At 39.3% G+C, this 14,807-nt stretch overlaps 1 protein-coding gene across 9 annotated transcripts in view; it reads left to right on the top strand.

Annotated features, from left to right (window-relative positions):
• PIGN (phosphatidylinositol glycan anchor biosynthesis class N) overlaps positions 1-14,807 on the top strand; it is a 101,483-nt gene that overhangs the window by 81,180 nt on the left and 5,496 nt on the right. For 6 of the 9 annotated variants that reach the window (XM_061449287.1, XM_061449285.1, XM_061449286.1 and 3 more), the window contains 7 exons: positions 339-441; positions 2,781-2,867; positions 5,091-5,146; positions 5,628-5,703; positions 7,051-7,124; positions 10,088-10,130; positions 11,870-11,922. In XM_061449287.1, the coding sequence (XP_061305271.1) occupies positions 339-441; positions 2,781-2,867; positions 5,091-5,146; positions 5,628-5,703; positions 7,051-7,124; positions 10,088-10,130; positions 11,870-11,922 (492 nt within the window). Of the gene's footprint in view, positions 1-338; positions 442-2,780; positions 2,868-5,090; positions 5,147-5,627; positions 5,704-7,050; positions 7,130-10,087; positions 10,131-11,869; positions 11,924-14,807 lie in introns of those variants that run through there. The other 3 variants (XM_061449290.1, XM_061449291.1, XM_061449289.1) reach the window with 3 other exon arrangements.

The following is a 14,807-nucleotide window of genomic DNA, read 5'->3' as shown; positions in this document are numbered from 1 at the left end:
TTTCCATTTTGCAGAAAATAGGAGCCAGATGTGAGTATTTTTTTCTCCTGTTTCTTTTTAATTTTATTCCAGTGACACAAAGGGCACTCACCCAATGTTGTGGCAGCCATCAAATGAGGACATGGGTGCAAAACATGGCAAGGCTGAGGCAGTCTCTTTCTCCTACTTTTGCCATTTAATTACTGCATAGATTTAAACTTCAGAAATGAGGAAAGAAGGGGGAAGAATGCCACTAGGTTTTTGATATATCACTTGTGTGATGAGAAAAGAAATATGCCTGTATTTGATGTTAAATTGTTGTTAGTGACTGTACTTATTATGATTATGTTACTCTTCAGGTATGAAGCTCTGTTTCCACTGGTGCTATCTGGTTTGATGTTTGTGTGGATAAATATGGAACAAGAAGCACTGCAGCACTATGGTCTTTCACTTAAACCAAAGGTAACTGCTCCAGATACATGTATGAGGTTAATTGTCTGGGGTTTTCTTTTCTTTTTCCTTGATGATATAATAAAGATTTTGAGTGATTTTCAGAGAGCAACAGTTTGCATTTCTTTAAGTTTGGGAAGCCCATATCAGCTGTTTTATGAAATAGGAATGTGACCTTGTAAGAGAGATTTATAGTTTATGTCATTGAAAATGTTCCATATCAGAGCCATTTCTTGGAATGCAGGAAGTCAGTTTGACTTAGTGGTATGTTCTGTAGGCTACAAAGCTCTGTTTGAGTGTAGTGCTAGTTCAGCATAAGGTACAGTAACTCTTCAGAGTAAGTCAATGTACACTGTACAATGTCACTGTACTTTTTCATTCTGATGGCAGAATCATGAGTGAGTGGCTGAAAAGAAATAATTTTATTTCAGAAATGACCCATAGAAAATAGCAGAAATCTTAGTTTGATTTTGTCCTTCCACTCGTTCTTCAAGGACAGAGTTTTATTTCTAGTTAGATGGACAAGGAGCTGGAGACTAATTTGGAAGTAGCACCTACTTGGAGTTGCCTGGAGAAGGAGTTTTGTAATCAACGCAACTTCTAACTTCTTTCACCTTAAGTTGCTGACAGTATATTTCTCAATTTCTCAAACCCCGTGCTGCTTGCCCTGTTATTTAGCTTTTAGATTAGGTCAAGGGTTTAACAAACTGTGGCTATGCATTGGTTCAGTTAGATGCGAAGTGCTGGTTATAGAGTCACAGTATCACAGTATGCTAGATATTGGAAGGGACCTCAAAGGATCATCTAGTCCAATCCCCCTGCCGGAGCAGGAACACCTAGATAATGTTACACAGGAATGTGTCCAGGCGGGTTTTGAATGTCTCCAGGGAAGGAGACTCCACAGCCTCCCTGGGCAGCCTGTTCCAGTGTTCCGTCACCCTCACTGAGAAGTTTCTTCTCAAGTTTAAGTGGAACCTCTTGTGTTCCAGTTTGTACCCATTACCCCTTGTCCTATCATTGTTTGCCACTGAGTAGAGCCTGGCTCCATCCTCGTGACACTCCCCCTTTATATATTTATATACACTAATAAGGTCACCCCTCAGTCTCCTCCAAACTATAGAGACCCAGCTCCCTCAGTCTTTCCTCATAAGGGAGATGCTCCACTCCCTTAATCATCTTTGTTGCCCTGTGCTGGACTCTCTCCAGCAGCTCCCTGTCCTTCTTGAACTGAGGAGCCCAGAACTGGACACGATATTCCAGATGCGGTCTCACCAGGGCAGAGTAGAGGGGAAGGAGGACCTCTCTCGATCTACTAACCACCGCCCTTCTAATACACCCCAGGATGCCATTGGCCTTCTTAGCCACAAGGGCACAGTGTTGGCTCATGGTCATCCTGTCGTCCACCAGGACCCCCAGGTCCCTCTCCCCTACACTGCTCTCTAACAGGTCGTTCCCCAACCTATACTGGAACCTGGGGTTGTTCCTGCCCAGATGCAGGACTCTACACTTTCCCTTGTTACATTTCATCAAGTTATTCCCTGCCCAACTCTCCAGCCTGTCCAGGTCTCGCTGGATGGCAGCACAGCCTTCTGGCGTGTCAGCCACTCCTCCCAGCTTAGTGTCATCAGCAAACTTGCTGATAGAGTCAGAGCCAGGCGGATGTGCACCACAGCTCTCCTTGGCTTCTCCCACATGTGCTGTCCTTGGTGGAGTTGGCAGAAAACCTACCACAAAATAAATCATGTATTAGAGAATCCAGCTCAGGCCTCTGATAATATGTGATTATTTTTAATTAAAATGTTGTCAATGTTGAGTGTCTGTTATTTGAGTTTTTCCTTTTCCCAAGTGAAAAGGAGTTACTTGACCTCTTAAATTCCATGAAGGCTATTTCTCTTCAGGTCAAGTGATATTGTGCTGAGAACTGAGTGAAGGAGATGGAGAATATTTTAGTGTTCTCATTCACAACTTAAATCAACTGAGGATAATCGCAGTCTTTTATTTCTGTGGGTCTTTATCCACATGCTTGTGAGCAGTGGAAGTGTGTGCATGTGAAGAATATTTATGATGAAAAAAGATGATAAATCTACAGCATTAAAATTCATTTTTAGTGTAGATAACAGCGGAAGCTCCGCTAATAATTTGATCGTCTCACTTGTACAATCTTTCTGGCAGATTCATTAAAGTATGATGAAAATATGGGAAAGATTTGCACTCTTCATTGTAATACTGCTCTAATAGCAGCTGATAGGGAAGTAGGTTTATTTCTCATTCTTTTAAGTAAAAATACGGTGGTTCTGTCAAAGTTGATATTAGTTGATATTTGGTATTGATTTCTTCTGCTGTCTTTCCAGCTTGCTGTTTTCAACTTCACCTATGCTACTGATATAACTCAGTTTCGACAGCTCCACCTAGATGATGTCCGCCGGTCTTTCTTCTTTGTATCCTTTTGCTGGTTGTTGTGTTCCAGGGAAAAGATGGGTTTGTTGCAAAAGGACCTACAATCAAAAGTTACGGTAACCACTAGATACAGAAGCTGGTAAAGATTATTTGACTCATGTTGCTCAATAGACAATGGTCTTGTACATTATGTATTTTGATTTATTTAATCAGTATGAACTGCACTGTTTTGGAATCTGGTTCCTCGGCCGCTTTGAAAAGGATGGTGACCATTTAAGACCATTACAGTTGAGGTAAACTTTCTTCTTGAGGAGTTCTGGTTTTCGTTCGGTTTTGACATTTTGGCTTGAGAAAACTTACTCAGCCTTCACAGATCAGTTGGAAAGGGTAATATTAAATTTTTTCTCATTTTCTCATGTTTAGAGTGTGGTAGCATGTTAGGAAGAAAACATTAAGGGCCAGGCAATGAACATGGCCAGGCAGATGAAATGAGGGAAAGTTCTTGCAGCCTTTGTGAAAGTAATGTGGGACAAAGGGAACCTGCAGCAGAGGAAGTATGGTATATTCCTTGTTGAGAAGGTGGTTCAGTGCTAAGGAAGGAGGCAAAACACTTTGCTAGGTGTTGAGCTTTTGTGTACGCTTTGGAGTATACCTGAAAAGCAGCAGTAAATTTATTGATTTCTTTTGCTATTTTAACAAAAAAAGAAGCTAACTTTTAATAAAGCTGCTGCTGTCTGTCAGATGCTAAAAGTTAGCCAAAGCAAAAATCAATCCAGTGGTATTTTTTTAAATCCAGCATAGTACTACTGTAATCTAACACCTGAATATAGGACTACTTTAATCTTATCTTAATCTAAAACACTTGAATGTATTTTGTCCAGATCCTGAAAAAATTCAGTTTGCAGGTCTCCTTTGCAGAGACCAGGTATGATACACACCTGCTTGAAAAATGTTGTGGCTTTTTTGATTTAGATGCTGTTTAATATTTAGAAATAGTGGTACATCTTTTCTACTAGAGCAGTCACATTGCCATGATGACCCTGTGAGCTGCATATCTTAAGATTGTCCCACGGTTCCTATGTAGGGCCCAAAAGTCAGAATGTGCAGAAAGGCTTTATAGCCTGGTCTTCCAGAAGATTCAGATTGCTTACACTTACCATTTTGATTAGACATATGTGCTGCTGTCTTTTTGTTTTATTGCAAAACTGTTGTTCTTGTAAATCTTTAACTGGCAGAACTGTGCTATGCTGTTAGACTGCTGTGTTACTAAACTTGAAATGATGTGGTACTCGGGAAGCATCATTTCTTTAGTTATGCTGACCTCATCCTTGCAAAATATTGCAAGAATCCCAACAATTCTGCTGAGCAGTTGGCAGCAAACTGTTTATGCAGGGACTTAAATGGTCCAGTGCAGGAGCTATAACAGGAGTGGAAGGACTGGAGGGAGCTCTGGCAACAATAGCCATTGTCAGAGCCTAACCTCTGCCAGATGCAAAAAAGCAGTTAAAACCCATTCTTCTGCTGAAGAGGTATGAGCTAAAATGGGCCCCAATGAGCTCAGGAGGTAGAAAGGTATCTTTAATGGGCTTATGTGGCAGCAAGTGTTGTACCTAGATGAAAAACGTAGGGTTTATAAAAAAAACTTCCAGCTATACAGATACTGCCAGAGTTGTCCTCCCTTCCTCAAGGAAGGAAAAAACTGGGAGTCCCATGTTGCAATGGATAGACTTTGTATAACATTTGGACAACAAACCTGTGGGAGGAATAACATAAGAACCTTTAGTCTTGTTTCATAGTCAGCTACCTCTTCCAGTCAGTTCCTCTGTAAAGCCATCTCTTTTGGTGTGCAGTGTACATGCGTATGTCATTACTTTCTGCAAAAGCACGTGTGTTTAAAAGCACAGCTGGGATTGTGGTCCAATATGTGTTCCTATATTGCTAAGTAGGAGCCCAGAAAATACAAGCTGCTGTTCTCTTGCAGGTAGCTCAAGATAGGCTCTAAAGCCTTACCCAGTCTTACCAGTCTTACCCTGTCTTCTTACTCTGTCTCCTAAATCTACATAGTCATGTATGAAATCTTGGGTAGAGCTAGACAATACTTTGGGTTTCTTAATGCGGTGTAAAGCTGTAATAGTGGGTTAGCGTCTTGTAGTTTCATGATAGGATTTTGAAAGTGAATTGAAATGAAGTGGGAGAAAGGCTAGAATGCTGGGTCTGTTTTACTGCAGCCATTTCTGTGGTGTACTTTCCTTAAATACGTTTAGGTTTTCTTCATAGTCACAGCTTTTTTTGGCACTGGAAACATAGCTTCTGTTAACAGGTATGTTTTATTCATTGATTTGAAACACAGAATACAAAAAATTTCTTTGTGCAGTTGGCAGACTAAATATAAATTTGGTTAGCAAAATCAGGGCAGCAGAATTAAAACAATAGTGGAATAATGATAACAATTTATTTCATTTCTGCTCTCTGTAACATGTTCCCTAAGAGCCTGAGATTGTTGGTTATGAGGTTGTCTCAATTTCCATTAGAAGTTACTGGCAGTATAAGCAGCAAGAGCTCGGCTGCTCACCATCAGCATGACACCTTGAGAGACAAAAGCAGAGAAAAATTATAGACAAAGAAAAGTGAGGTTGGTAGTCCCTGCTAATTTAATATTTGTGTAAGAGAAGAGAGCATTGGAAGCCCTGTTTAAAAATGTATGCACAGTGTGTTACAGAGATAAATAAATGCACTTTTTTTTTTTAATTTAAAATGCTATTTTAAAGATAGGTTATAATGTCTTTTTAATGTTTCTCTAGTTTTGATCCTGCTTCTGTCTATTGTTTCTTGACTGTGTTCAGTCCCTTCATGATGGGAAGCTTGCTTTTGCTGAAGGTTAGTAATCTTACCTTAGTGAAATTCTCTCAAAAGATCTGTTTAATAAATACCATATACACAGCTGTTAATTTGCATTTCACAAAAACATATATATGTATTTGAGCTTCATTAGCCTTCTTAACATGTGTGAAGCTTTAAGTCTTTGTAGTGTATCTAGAGATAGATCCTTCTGTTCCCCAGAAGAGAGAAGCTAAAGTGCACAGAAGTACAATTTAACTGCATTAGACTGGTTTATTAAATTAAAATGGAAATTTTAAATGTTGAAAAGACAAGTTATTTAAAATATTATAAGCTTTCCTGTAGTATCATATCTACACAATACCGTGGAGGTGTGTATATATATATATATATATATATATATATATACATATATATATATATGACTAGCTTTATCTACATTTCATTAAGTACAGGTTTTGAATGCTCTACTGATTTGGCTGCCACTTTACAATAAATAGTATTTCTTAGATTTTTTACTGGTCTGTCAAAGATTGGATTGCACTTTCTGTTTGCAGGCAAGATGTGAGAGCTCTTTTCTAATATTTGAGTAAAGGATCTGCCAGAGAGGTAAAGAGGCAGGTGAGAAGATGTGGAATTTAGGGTTATTTCTAAAATAAGCAGTATTTCCTGCCTCTGCCTTTCTGCTGCTTCTGTCCTAGAGAAAGCACTTAAGTTACAGGTATACTGCATGTTATACTGCAGGACATATGTTAATAATGCAAACCTCCAGGATGTGGGAGAACAGGTTTTAGCAATGCATTTACGCTATTAACTTCAGGATTACAAGTCAGTTTTGGAAAGAGAAGAAGACAACATTCATATTTCTAACGTGTTTGTTTTGTTCTTAATTCACTGAAGTATTTACATTTGCTTGGTTTGGTTTTGGAGGGGCAGTGTGATCCTTGCCTTCCTGAATACATTTATATATTCAGGTTTCTTTTTGTGGTTGAGATGAAATTGTGCTATTCCACTGGGAGCTCTGCCGTCTGTCACATGAGCTGTTGGATGAGAATAGTTCTGTCTTCTAGCCTCATTGAAATGTTTATCACTAGTGCTAAAATGGATAAATGAAGTGAGGATCATTAATGTGTTTTAATTAACGTTATCCATATTGCCTCATGGCTTATTTCACTGCAGTTCAGCTGTGACCATAGAAGGGTTTTTTTTACTCATTTGCTAAACACGCTTCCTGCAAAATTATTTTCTACTCATTCTTGCCCCTATTTTATTTTTTCAACATGCACATTCTGTGATAATTTCAAAAGCAGGAAAATGTTTCCACACCCTGACAAGTTGTTTTGTAAATATGGCTATAAATCAAAATGTAGCTTGTATTTTAAACAGGTTGCCGTCCCGTTTGTTCTGGTGTCATGTGCTTTTGAAGCTATTCAAGTCACAACACAACTGTCTTCCAAGAGGTATAGTAAGTGCTATATTTCTGCGTCAGTAAGGGTTTCAAATCCATTTTGCAAGAATTCAGAATTGTCAAGTCTCAATCTCAATTTAAAAACCAAAACCAACCAACCAAAAAACTCAACCCAAACAAAACCCAGTAGATCACATTGTTACTTTTATTTATTATTACGGTTTTGGTTTTTATTCAATGATTTTTGCAATTCAGCAATTCTTTTCTTACTATTAAATGAGTATAAATGGAAGTGTTGGCCCTGTCTGAAACAATCAGATACTTAATATTCTTTGTTGACAACACAAAGGAGCACTTTTCCCCCCCATAATGTAGAAAAATTATCAGAATTTAAAGTCTGATTTCTGTTTTAAATTGCATCTGTGCCTACAGTATTCTATTTTTAATGTAACCTATTTATAATGTAACCAATTTGCAGCTTTGCAGCACTGACCTCACCACAAATAGCCTTTAAAAAAAAAGAAAAAAATCAAAAAAGCTGGATGCCTTTCCATTGCATTTCAGTGCTTCCCAGGTGTGTTTGTATTACATATTTTTTGCAGTAGGACTAGATAGCTGGCAGTCCTTTCTTCACCTATAAAGATATTTCAGAGAGAATGTGAGACAGGTGCCCAGACTATGCAGAGTGCTGTATCCAGACTTGAAATACTTTTACTTCAAGACCTTTGTTTTAAATGTTAGACTTCCCTCCGCCTTTCAGTGGATGTGACTGAATCCTCTGCTCATCATGTGCGATTACAGATGGTGCTGAGACAGAGGAGACCCCTGTCAGCCACAGGATTTTGCGTTTGTCACTGTGTGATGTTGTGGGGTTGACTGAAAATCTCACTGTCAGTGGCAGGACCACTGCAGAGACTGTCCTGAATATGCTTAGCTGAGCAGGAGGAAGCTGCCTTTGCTCAGTGTGATGCCCTCTGACTTTGTTTTCATCCTGCCTGTGCCCTGCTGTTTGTCTCCTTACACAACATCAGTCAGTACTAACAAGGAGCAGGGCAGCTTGAAATCTGACTTCTTGTTGAAGGGCAGTGCAAGGTTCACTATCCCTCTTACCTTCGCTGCCTTAGCTGTGTGTGCAGCGTAGTTGGGCTGTTCTTGGACCCCCAGGGGGTGAGCCCCAGGGTCTTTTACTCCTCACTAAGGCTTATACAAGTGCAGGGCTGCACTGAGAAATTGGGATTGCTCAAAAGACCAGCTTGCGATTTCTATTGCTAGGGCTCAGGCATCATAAAGGTCAGCATTTCCTAACTTGTGAATGCTTGCCTTGGCAGTGCTGGTGATGTTTCAAACTTCTATGTAATGTGCATCTGAGTGTGTGAGAGGGGAAACAATACCAGCTTCTTAAAGGAGGGGATATGAGCACATCTGTGCCACTTTGAGGCTGTGGTTGCAACTCCAGCTGGTATTTGTGCGGGCTTCATTTAGCTGTGCCTAGGTACCAGGAGCAGTGACACTGCCACAGCATCAGCCTGGGAACAAGGCAGAAACCACAAGATGTGCCCAGGATCCCTGGAGAGATTGTACTCTGATTATCAGCATGTCCTAAAGTCTGTGTTGCACTCTTTATTGCTTTTGCTACCCCTGCTAGATAAATTGAGCCATCACAGGGGACAGTCTTGCCTTTGCAGTGCATAAACATGCTCTGAAATTAGTATTGTACTTCTGTTGTGAAAAGCTTCCTGCAGTTCAGAAAGGCAAAAAGTAGACTTTTGTGATTTGGCCAAATTGCTCCTAAACTCCCTGTTTAGAGATTAAAGGGAGTTTCTGGGTTTTTGTCTGTTTGTTTGTTTGGGTTGTTTTGCTGTTCATGGGTAATGTTCTGTCAGAATATGTTCTTGAAGCTTGCCTGTGAAAACAACCCTCTAGTTGAGTACTTGCTAGGCTCTACAAGATTGCAACATCCTATCTGAGTCATTAGGAAGTAGGAAGAGGCCATTCAGTGTGTCTGAGGTACAGTTGGTTTGTTGCATCCTTATTTACTAATGAAGCATAGCTGATGTAGGAAATACCAGAAACTTCCTAATCAGGAGGCATTGATATGTATGGGTGTCCCTCCAGCACATGTTTGAGCAATACTGCAGCGGGACATTTTCCCCAAAAAAGCTTTGTGGATTTGTGATGGTAGTACTGACAAATTAACTCTATTCTAGTTAAAGACTTCTCTGTTAATGGGTCAGCTGTTTGCAACATTGCTTCAATGTCATTAACTTAGAAACTAGTTTTAACCAGTTATAGCAATTGCTTTCCTGTAATGTAGGATTTACATAGTTTAATGAAAAGAAGATTAGGTTAATGGGGGGAAAAATAATTCTGCGTGCTCCCTTCTGGTTCCTTTTACTGGCTGCAGCCTACTTTGCAGAAGTAACCTGTCACCTGACAGAAAGGCTCATGGGTTTGGGAGCATGCCACCAAAATGCTGGGTGTTTGCAGAGCAGCTTAAAGGCACTCAGAGATCTGAAAGGGGGGGGGGTGGGGAGCACCTTCCTTAGCAACCTCCTACCCCATGGGGTGCTTGTCAGAATAGGACCAATCAGCTCGGGTATCTGTCTGCCTATGCCCCACAGCTTTGCTCACTCTTGAGTCCATCTTGAAGCTTCTAAATCAGCTTTATTTGGTCTGACTGGTATGCGAGCTCCTTGCTCAGGAATGGGCAGGTGCTGTTTGTAAGATGCTTTTGTTCTCCAAAAAATTACTTGTGTTAGGTTTCTCTGTTGCAAAACTGAAACTCTGTTCATATGAAGTGTCTTTTTCACTTGGCCATTCCAAGTGCCCAGTGTCCTACTCTGGCATTTGTAGGACAATGCCAGAGATCAAACTGCTTTGAGTGATTGAAAGGCAACTGCAACAAATCATATCTTATTTTAATTTCTTCATGGGGGTTTTAATAATCTTTGTAACATCTATGGCCATAAATAAAGGTTGATGGTCTGTTTGCTTTGTTTTGTTTTTTCTTTGCAGCCTTTTACTCCTTGTTCTTGTGATTTCAGACATCATGGCTTTGGTAAGTTGTTGTTGCACGCTCTCTTCAAATAAGATCAAGAAGCAGAGAGCTCTCCTAATTCCGTCAAGAGAGATCTGAATTAGTTTCAGACTTCAAAGTTTTTGTAACTAGGGCAGTGAATTGGATTTAAATCCTGGCATAATTTAGAGATAAAACTCCTCCAATTGAGGAGGAGTTTGTGCTTTGAATTTCATGTAATTAATGCTTCTGAGGAAGCAATATTCTCATACTAACAAGAGACCAAAATTAAGTAGTAAGTTATCATTCTGAGTTTTCCCTGTGCTTTCCAATCAAATTCTTAGGAAGAGTTGCAACAAAATATTGGTTGTAGCTGTATGCAAAGTTTAGTTAATTTTTCAGGAATTTTGAACTTTTTACTCACCCTACCTGCTCTTGGAAAAAAGAAGAAAAAAAGAAATGCATTACCCACCAGCTCTGTTAGGAGTTGCTAGAATCCAAGAGACCAGCAACATCTGAAAAGATATTTAGTGCCCTGTTAGGAAATGGTATCTTCAGAAAGCTTGTGTCCAAAACTGAGGCTAGCTAACACAACGCAAGGCTGAACCGTACCCCAACATAATTTTTACAGATTAAAAGTATGTTTTCATTGTCCCCTCAAACTGTCTTCAGCACAGCAAGCAGTGCCACTGGGTATCACAAGATAAACAGAAACCTGGTTGAGCTGGTGTTCTCAGCTAGCAGATGCTTGGTGTAGCATCGTTCCTCTGGAGTAAGCGTTCCTGATGTGATTTCCTTATACAGTGTGATCTGTCAATCTCACCTGATAGGAAAATCAGTGAGTAAAAAGCAAGTAATGACTAGTTTGTCTGTAGACTGAGAAATGGAGAAGGTACCGTTTTGTGTAGCTTCAAATAAATATTTGTGACTAATCTGATTTTTTTATCACTTCCACAGGAAAAGGATTTAACTACCAATAAACCAGACTTTTAGCATTTTACTAGTGAAATCAGTCTAACTAGACGAAGAGTGCGGGCATGTACTGGTGGTGTATAGCAAGCCCCACTATATCCAATATGTCTGATATCTCATGCATTCTCCTATTCTGATTTAAACATTTTAAAACAGAAAATATGTGCTTGGTCTACAAAACAAAGTATTACCAAATAGACTTGATGTGCAGCAGCTGTGTGTATATCAAGAAATGAGAAAGTTGGCAGGAAAGAAAAAGAGAACTGGTTTGTGGTCTTGGATCAATGTAGCCACCAGCTAGAATTTGGGGGATTCACTAACACACATGTGCTGTCTTCTCCCAGCATTATTCCCATTTTACAGGTGGGGAACTGCCAGAATTGCCCAAACACACTTGTGGTGGAAAACAATATACAGCTTTCTCTTTGGCACTATGTGTTATTTGTGAACCCATTATTTCAAACAATGAGATGGCTTGGCTTTTCTTATTGATAAAGTTCTCTAGTTTTCTTACTGATAAAGTTCTCTCTCCAGTAATTTTCTGCTTCTTGCAAGCCCAGCTTGACAGAACTTAGTCCATCTTTATCTGTTTGTGTTTACATGTGTAACGTGTAAACCATGTTAAATCTATTTCTGGCTCCTAGACTATTCTTTACTTTGGTCCAAATGAGCATTCCTTGAAAGATCTTGCCCTTGTTCTACTTGAAAAATTAGAAACTTGGAATAAACAGCCTGAAAACATGGTTTTAAAATGTATATTTCAAACTGTGCAGTGTTTATGTACTAATCAAAGTTGTTTTATTTCCTAGCATTTTTTCTTTTTGGTTAAAGATTATGGAAGCTGGCTGGATATTGGAACAAGGTACACTATTTTTTTGCCTCCATTGCATTTTTGACAGGCTCAGAGGTTAATATTGTTGTTTACTTACTCAGAACTCTTGTAATTTTTTTCCAATTAGTCTCCTTAATCAGGTGCTTCAGTTATGTTCCCCATACTTAAAAAACATATGCATGCATGTGTGCACACAGGTATACATATATATATGTATATATCCCAAGCTAAAACTTGGGTCTTAAAATCTGTGCCAGAGCAACATGGAGTAAGTGACAAATCTGGCATGGCAAGAAATAGTTGGTAGGATTTGTTTGATTTCTAAAGAACAGTGATTACATAAAAAATATTTTTATTGTTGTTTTGCATTTTAATTAGTTTTAATCACTGCTAAAATAACAAAACTGTTTATTGTCTTGAATCTAGTTATGTTGTTACATACAATCTCCTGCAAATTAATGAACCATGCGCAATTATGTTGGTGGCTACCAAGACCCCTGCATTTATCTTTCCCCTAGTTAGAGAAGAGTAAATCTGTAGCATTTAAACATAGAAATCACAGCTTAAATGAGAAAATTTGTTTTGCATTATGAGTCGTACTAGCCTCCACAGCACGCATCGTGGGGTAGGTTTTCAACTGTTCGGTCTGTCCTGGGTTACTTGTGAATAGTCCAGAAATAACAAATACAAGGAATACACATTTCAGATTTACCTTCCCTGGGTTGTGGAAATAGATAATATGCTGTAATAAGATTAGTAGGAAATGTGTTCTTAGTAATCCAGCCAATCTGGTCACTTGACACTGTTACTTAAACAGAAGTTGAATAGTGACCCATTGTTAATGTTCTGTTTAGTCTACATTTACTCTGTGCTTTGCTGAGCCCCAGTGTTCCCTGCAGTGCATGCACGTGTGTGTGCACACGTATTCTGCCTGTTTTCTTTGGAGGTTCAAATTCCTGCTTGTAGCTACCTTTTGAAGGTTCCTAATGGGAGGAGACACAGATCAATGAGTGGAAACTGTGCTTTAACATCACACTTCCTTGCTATGATCGGTTTATGGTAAATCATACAGCCTCATCTTTTGGTTTGAATTCCTGTGCAGACTAATAAGGGTAGTAAAGACCTCAGAGAAGTTCCGTTCTGCTGGGCGAGAAGCTTTCTAATTGGGAGTTAGCAAGCAAAAATATAAATTGTTGCAAGGACTCAAAACCTTGCTCTCTGATATACAGTCTTCATAGTGTAGAGATTTACAACGCTGATGAATTGTTGGATCCATTTCAGCTGGAAGTTTGCCTTATCCTGAAGAGTTTAGGGGAGCTCATTATGCCCAATTGTAATTCTGCCTCCGTGTGTGTATGCTTTGAGCGCTGAAGAAAGCACTGAAAAAGCCCTTTTAAAAGAGTAATTTGTAATTAATTTTTAACATGGTAATGCATAATGCTCAGGCAGCCTTAAATTTGTCATTACTTCACTTTTGAGTGCTTGACTTTACTACTACCTGTGTTAGTTTATTGTAGTCCCTTTATACATGTTTTGTGTGTGCGTGTGTATGTGCACAAAAGGTAATAATGATGAGGTTGCATAAGAAACAAGTGAAGCCATAGGTGCAGAGCTGAAGTGGTCCTTCTATTCAGCATGAGCAATACTTTGGCTGCTGAACCTTCTTCTCTGTGAGCATATTTCTAATGTGTGATTCTCAAGCCTGGCGAAATTAGTAGGCAACAGCAGATTTTTATTTATTTATTCCTGAAAGGGAAGATGAGCTTCTTGGGGTTTTGGGCAATTCCCAAAACCAGTGGGAGAGAGATACTAACGTGGCTCTTTCCTGTCCTCCTGTTGCAACAGCAGTGACATCTCTGTGGCATTCCCATTGCAGTGTCATCTGTTGTTGCTTTGACAGCAAGGTCTGAAAATATCCTGTCTCAGCTGGCATTTTAGGCGTTGCCAAAATTTTACCGGGAAGGCTGAGTCAGTTAAGGAAATGATAGTTCTTTTTCTTCCAACTGTTTGTATCTCAGCAAAACCTGTGTAGATTTCATGGAACAAAGAATAGGAGCACCCTTAGGGACAGCTGCGCTCATTTTTCTTTTTTTCCTTTTTTTTTCTCTCTCTCTTTTTTCTTTTCTTCTGGTTTTTTCCTTACCCCCCTCCCCCACACCTTTTTTCCTTTTTTTTTTTTTTTTTTGTGGCACTGATAGGAAATGTGTGTGTGCACGCACACAGTTAGCAAGGTTCATTTGACATTACTAGTTACCACATCATTGAAGTCACAGGTGGAAAAGCAGGAATTTAATTGCCCAGCAAAGATTGGTTCCTCTGAAGTCTGTCAGAGTTCAGTGGTATATGTGCTGCATTTGCAAGGTTGGTGATGTAGATTTCCATACTCATTCTGCTTTGTGGTGATAGCTTTCTACGGATTTTCTAATTACCACGCTTCAGAACTTTTGTCCGTCCTCTCTCTTACTGAGAATGTGCAAGTTCAGTAGGAAACTCTCTTTAGGCAATACTTGTGTTTTCCAATACCGGTGCTCTAAAGTGTCATGTGTAAGTAGAGCTGGTTTTAAATCCCTTATGATAAAAAGACAACCTTCACTGCTTTTTTATGGTGATTTTTATTTCGTAGTGGATCTCTCACATTGTTTGGAAGTAGGGTTTGTTTACTAACATATTTACTTTTTTTCTTTAAATTTCACCACTGTTTCCTGGCTTTTACATCTCATTCTACCATGCCTTAACATGCCATTTTACCGTGCCCCACATCTGCCTTAACAATGTGATGCCTTTATTCTTCTGGTTGAATTTATCATGCCACTTAAATACTGTCTTTGAATGTAAAGAGATTTCTACCTTTCCCACTCTTCCAGATCATTAATGAAATGCTGAGCCACAACAGATCCAACGTGCAGTCCTGCATT

The sequence above is a fragment of the Pezoporus flaviventris genome, unplaced genomic scaffold, assembly GCF_033815535.1.
Source record: "Pezoporus flaviventris isolate CSIRO_AGI_PZ_B2104156 unplaced genomic scaffold, CSIRO_AGI_Pfla_v1 ptg000007l, whole genome shotgun sequence".
NCBI classification, from domain to species: Eukaryota; Metazoa; Chordata; class Aves; order Psittaciformes; family Psittacidae; genus Pezoporus; species Pezoporus flaviventris.
The sequence above is the reverse complement of the archived record's forward strand: the minus strand, read 5'-3'. Positions and strand labels throughout refer to the sequence as shown.